At 38.3% G+C, this 6,036-nt stretch overlaps 1 protein-coding gene across 2 annotated transcripts; it reads left to right on the forward strand.

Annotated features, from left to right (window-relative positions):
* The first annotated feature begins 200 nt into the window (after positions 1-200).
* LOC149640901 (zinc finger BED domain-containing protein 4-like) lies at positions 201-5,709 on the forward strand. Of its 2 annotated transcripts, none has more exons than XM_089850570.1 (6): positions 201-1,610; positions 1,686-1,991; positions 2,911-3,205; positions 3,895-4,160; positions 4,229-4,996; positions 5,058-5,709. In XM_089850570.1, the coding sequence occupies exons 1-6, from the start codon at positions 1,296-1,298 to the stop codon at positions 5,058-5,060; spliced, it is 1,953 nt and encodes a 650-aa protein (XP_089706696.1). In that variant the 5' UTR covers positions 201-1,295; the 3' UTR covers positions 5,061-5,709. The 2 variants fall into 2 exon arrangements, with proteins under 2 accessions (XP_089706696.1, XP_089706695.1); XM_089850569.1 differs by having other exon boundaries at positions 1,078-1,174; positions 1,295-1,610; positions 4,229-5,708.
* Positions 5,710-6,036: the final 327 nt, after the last annotated feature.

Raw genomic sequence — 6,036 nt, forward strand, 5'->3', positions numbered from 1 at the left:
ATTAGCCCCTCGGTGTTTAGTTATCGTAAAATAAAAAGGAAGGTATATTTTTGTGGGATTTCTATTAAGAAATGGAAAGGAAGGTGAACTCAAATTACATACAGTATAATAATTGGATTTATTGCGTTAAATTTGAAGTATTGAAAGTTTTTATGAGTTTTACTGTTTCGCAATCGCAGAATGATTATCACCTCGCACGAAATAAGAATCGAAGTTGAGGCTTTTGCTCTTTACCTTTTGATAAGAGTGAAAACCAAATATTTCTAAAACTGGCTAGACATAAGCTTACAATTAATAAGATGAAAGTCCGATATTTATAAGATTAAAAGATTTATGCTTAATATAAAAACCGTAATTTGATGCTTATTATTAACATATGTAATTTTATGCTTAATATTGAAAGTCTTGGCAATTTTCAGTTTTGGGAAGAAAGGTAGGGTAGTAGGAAGTGAGTGTGCACCTTGCTCTGCCCAAGCTTCTTATCGAAGAAGGCGCCCTTCTGCTTCTATAGTGTTCACGGAAAAGAGGTTAAAGAAGGTGCCTGGCGTCCTCGTAAAAGAAGATTGTTCTGGCAGAGAGAATTTAGAAGGGGAGTGGAAGGGGTGGTTTGGAATGTAGCGCAACGTCGTCTGCTAAACGCGGCTAAACGTTATCTAATCAGGTCGATTTCCGGTATAATGCGTTTGTAACAGAGAGATTTTAGAACATGTGACAGGAAACTCGCCTACCCCAAAAAGCTCAACGCGACATCTTGTTTGGGCGTCATCACGTTTAATAGAGTCAAAGGGGGCCTTCCACTCCCCTTCTAAATTCTCTCTGGTTCTGGAGATTCCACCACTGTGAGTCGTAGAGAAACTTTACTTTCCCGCCAAGTATCCTCCATACTTCGATTTGGGGGAAAGGATAGTTTTTGAGAAGGGGTTTCGCTGGTTTTGTGTTGAAAATTTAGAGGGGTGCGCGATGGACGCTGAAAATGGGCCCCGTTTATTGGCAGGCTCACCTTTGACTCCTCCCCCCCGTTCAATTGAAAGGAATTCGCCCGAGAAACTCAAGTTACAATCACTTTTCTTGTGCTTTCTGCATCGATAAGAGTTCATTTTTCTTTACTTTGTAAAGTTAAATTTTAGCAAAAACAGTTTTTTTAAAAACTACTTCAACCTTTATTTTTTTCAACGTGAAATATTTTTTATTGAATTTTTAAATTCTTTGAGTTTTTTAAACTCGGAGATTTCCTAGTTTGCAATTTTTAAGTGAACTTTTTGATTTTTGACTTTTATTTTTTTTCGTTCTTCAGTATGTCAAGCCAAGCTTCTTTGTCTTTTGATTCCTCTTTGGAGGATCAGTCTCCAAGAGGCAGTGCCAACAATTCTGGGTCGAGCAATAGCAGCCTGGACGAGTTGAGGCACGATACAGCATTTGAGGCTAAATTTGAAAGTGGTGGATTTGGCACCAAAAACATCCAGGAGCATTTCATTTATCTGGGACACGAACCAGAGACAGCGGTTGGCGCAAAGCGAAAGAAGAGGAATTTCTGGGGACAGTGCCGGCAATGCGGCAAAAAACTTAAATCTAATGGAAGCAGTGGATTTAATTTGGAGCGCCATGCCACGGTATTTTTTATTCAATATAATAATAGCACTATTATATAATGTGCCAATAATGTGTTTTCTCTCTCTTCTCGACAGGAGACGCACAAATTGATTCTGCGCGTGAAAGGAGGCCCTCAAGTTGTTCCGGTCACCCTTTCGCCTGAAGTTCCGCCGCCGAAGAAAGTTGCGAAGGTCGATTTGAAGTCACCGGAGCAAGTATCTTTTGGATCCTTGCTGATGTACACTCTAATTGCCGAATGTGGATTGCCGTTTGAGTTTCTTCAGAAGCGCGCCTTTCATACACTGTTTGAAAGAGTTCTACCTCATTTAACAGTACCTACCCCAGGATCTTTGAAAGAGGAATTGGATACCGCTATACAAGCTATTCCCTCCAAAATTAAGGTTAGTTGCAAGTTTATTTACAAAATATTGGTTAATTAATAGAGGTATATGGGTAGTGATTTTCCAATTTCGAATCGGGTTCGGGTAATCAAAAATATTGTTTTCCGGTATCGGTGCGGGTACCCGAATTTTTGTCGGTTATTCGGTTAAAAGTTAGGACCAAAAGTTATCGGGGTGGGTACCCAAAATGTTTCGGGTAAATATGGTTTAATAAATTGAAACTTCCCCCTTAAATTCCCTCTAATACACTATTTGTAGTTATATCTCAATTCTACGTTCTTCAATGCATTGTCTTTCTTAAAGGGACTGCAAAGAAGGCATGGGCGGGTGGATAAAATTTTTTTGAAATATATGTCACAGACATCACGTGATGCAAAGGTACAAAGACTCCTCGTGGAGTAGAACTGGACAGCGCCAATTCCATGAAGTGCTAGTTTTCGAAATCAAACGAAATAAGCGTTTTTGAACCACGCCTCTCCTCCGTGACGTGCCTTTGACGTATTGTGGGAAATAATTTTTAACCACCGGCCCATGCCTTTTCTAACTTTTGGTTCCGCAATTCTCCTGCTTAACTCCTAGTCTTATTTCAACACAGAATACTGGCAATGGGATAGGGATTGGGATGATTTTGTGGGAGGCCAAATACCAGTCTGTCTCAGAATGTTTACCTTTTGCTTCACCAAGAAATAGTGTTTCACGGAATTTCGTCATTCTTAAAATTGTGATTCATTCTAAACTGGAAAATAATTCCCTTATCATCTCTGATTCGATTTTTCGAACTTGTTTCATCTTGACTATGATAATGGGGGGGGGGGGTTAAATATTTTTAACTACCCGAGTAGTTGTAAAAATCATTTTCGGTACACGAACCTATACCCGCACACCCCTATTAATTAACGACGTTATTTTGTTTTTACAGGCGTTAGTGAACAGAACGCAAGTGGACTTTGCCCACTTGATTTTGGAAAGATGGGGCGACGACGTAACCAAAATTATTTGCTGGACCATAGACAGTGATTTTAAATTGAATACTTTTGGTCTTGGATTCCATGTTCTAAACGAGTTGGATCTAAAGAAGATGCTCAAGGATGCTGGAATTGATGAGGTTTCATGCGTCATGGCTGGAGACATTCCAAAAGGCATAAGAGGACTGAACCTGGACAGGCAATTTTCCGAAAGTCCATGGTTCATCACGATTGATAAGCCTTTACGCGGTAAGTTTATATGATTGATTAGCAGACGGTATTGTCAACGTTAATAGATGGTCAGTCCATGGATAAAGCATGCGCGTGAGGAAATTTGTTTTCACTCTACAGGATAGGCAACTCCCTATCTCGAGCGACAGCTTATTCTGTATATACTCTGTTACAACATCGGTTGTCAGCACGCGCAACAAGAGACAAAAAACTTCAGGATATTTTAAACGATTTTAAATCCTGAAGATCCTGAAGTTTTTTGTCTCTTGACAGCACGTACAAAGCTACGTTAAATAGAGACCTAGCTTTACGCGTGCTGACAACCGATGTTGTAACAGAGTATATACAGAATAAGCTGTCGTTCGAGATAGGGAGTTGCCGATCCTATAGCGTGAAAACAAATTTCCGCACGCAACGCGCGTTCTTTATCCATGGTCACTCTCAGCTATATCTCGAGGATGCCCATTTCCGCACAGTTTTCGATAATCATAGCCAAATTCCGTACTCACGTCAAAGCCCATTTGCCCACGGTTTTTACATTTAAATTTTAGTTCACCAGTTATTTTAAATTGTGCGGAAAGGGGATATAGTTTTTTTAGGTGTGAAAAATAAAAGTGAGGAAACGGGGAACCCCCTATCTCTAACAATTTGATGGTTAAAATTTAAATACTAGATTTTTAAAGTTTCTTTTATAATTTATCATGCAGGAATGAATCTTTCGGATGGTCTAGATGGGGTTGGAAAAGTGGTCACAAATTGCGCGACTTCTGCTTTTGCGACCGTTTTAGACCGTGCTCTGGCAAATTCTGATCAAGACACTAAAAGCTTAATTAGAAAATTAAATTCCTGGGCCGTTTTTATCCACATGAACCCGGAAATAAGAAAGGATTTGAAATTGCCAAACGGTTCGTGTTTGCCAGAACAGCGGTTTCGTTTGGATTCAATTTTCTGGATAGTAAAATGCTTAAAAGAGGTAATTATTACTTAATTTCAATATATAAATAATTATCAAGGTTAATAAGGTACCTTTATTCGTTATAGCCTGAATTCACTACAATGCTCAAAAGGATCATCTTGCAGGCACAGGCAGACGACTTGCCTGTCGGTGATATAACAACTGCAGGTCTTGACGACGAGAATATCAAGAAGGTAGCTGAAATAACTGCACTCTTAGAACATTTCGAGCTTGCAATAGCCAATTTGCAACAGGAAGGACCTACCTGCCACTTCGTTGTCGGTCATATCACGCGGGTCTTCTATAAGATTGTGAAAACAGAAGTACATCATATGGGAAGCTTGAAAAAATCAATCCTATCCGAGGTGAGTCGGGAATTTTCAAGTTGGCTTTTGAAGCCAGAGCTCATGGTCAGCACAGTTTTAAACCCGAGAGTTAAAATGAGTGTATATGTAGGTTACTATGACCAGCTATTTAGTGAGTATGAATTTGAACTTCCAAAGCGCGATTTTGTTTTCAAAGAACTTGTACAGCTGTTGCAGCATGACCAGCCTGATGACGAAGTTTGTACTAATACTGATTTTAATGGTAACCCTTTTTTGGATCTGTTAGTAGAACAAAATGTGATAAAGCCTCAAAGTTTAGAAGAACTAAATAGCTACTTAAAAGAAAATATTGTCGAACAAAGTTTAGAAAATCCATTGGATTACTGGAGAATCCGGAAAGATTCCTTTCCGAGATTAGCAAATGCGGCGAAGAAGTACTATGCCCTGCCAGTTAGTGTGAAGACCAAGGAGGCGTGTTTAACTGCTGAGAGATACCAAACTCTACGAGGAAAACATTCAGCTAACATGGTTTGTAAACTGCTCACTCTGTCAGAGTTTAATAGTGTGGAGTAATTTTAAAAGAGTGCAGTAATGGCAGAGAGGATACAAGTTAGAAAGCTTCTCGCTGTTTTGTGGCTCGAGCGAAAGTGGGATCCCAGAAACCTTTTCGCCACAGAAAAAGAGTTTGAGTGGAGCGTTAAAAAAGGAAGCTTCTCGCTGTTTTGTGGCTCGAGCGAAGGTGGGATCCCAGAAACCTTTTCGCCACTGAAAAACAGTTTGAGCGGAGCTAAGATTTAAAGGTAGAGAGTGACCTTCCATTGAGGTTTCCAGGGAAGGTATTGTATGGAACCAAAGTTATTTTTGGGAGGATTTAATGCAAAGAGTACGTTCTTTTCTCTTTGATCTTGTTTGAACTAAGGTTTTTTAGATTAATTTTCAGCAAAGAATGGAACGATTAACAGAGAATTATGGCTATTGGCGAAATCTCTATAAAAAAAACGCGTCATACATTGAATGTCTTGCTCTTGGGCTGGTGATTTAAATGTCCTCTCGAGAGTGAAATATTTAATTTTATTGCACCTCCAGGGTGACGCGCAAGCAATAATTATTATCATTCCACAAATGGAAATACACCTTATTTTATAAGCCTATTTTTATCTTTTACAACCTTATATTATTAGTAATATTTTATTTGGGCAATTGTTTTGAATCAATGAATAAATAAGATTATTTTGAACCAATAATGCACCTTGTTTCATAAGCCTTTTTTTATATTGTACAACCTTTTTCTTCAATGAATAAATAACCTTTTTTTGGAAAATCACTTGTTTCTTGTAGTTTTATCACGTAGTGGCACCCAATATTGTTATTGTTTACGCATTTAGATAAATTGAAATTCCGTTCTTATCAAAACAACCGTTGATAAAAACTTTAAGTCCGAAATTATGTGCGTAAAATTAAAAACATATTAATTTAAAACTCGTTAATTATGAATTCAATAATTTTTAAAAAATTATATCAGAAGGGGTATATACTTCTGATTATATGTTTACTTATGGAAATGAGTT

This window comes from Phalangium opilio, unplaced genomic scaffold, assembly GCF_054372755.1.
Source record: "Phalangium opilio isolate 3A_F unplaced genomic scaffold, DU_Popi_V2 ptg000092l_1, whole genome shotgun sequence".
NCBI classification, from domain to species: Eukaryota; Metazoa; Arthropoda; class Arachnida; order Opiliones; family Phalangiidae; genus Phalangium; species Phalangium opilio.

What these genes read in the sequence shown, in the direction of transcription:
- LOC149640901 (XM_089850569.1), top strand. Translation starts at nt 1,296, where the DNA reads ATGTCAAGCCAAGCTTCTTTGTCTTTTGATTCCTCTTTGGAGGATCAG. An exon ending in ATTTGGAGCGCCATGCCACG is followed by an intron (nt 1,611 to 1,685) that starts GTATTTTTTATT and finishes TCTTCTCGACAG; the next exon opens with GAGACGCACAAATTGATTCT. An exon ending in GATTGATAAGCCTTTACGCG is followed by an intron (nt 3,206 to 3,894) that starts GTAAGTTTATAT and finishes TTTATCATGCAG; the next exon opens with GAATGAATCTTTCGGATGGT.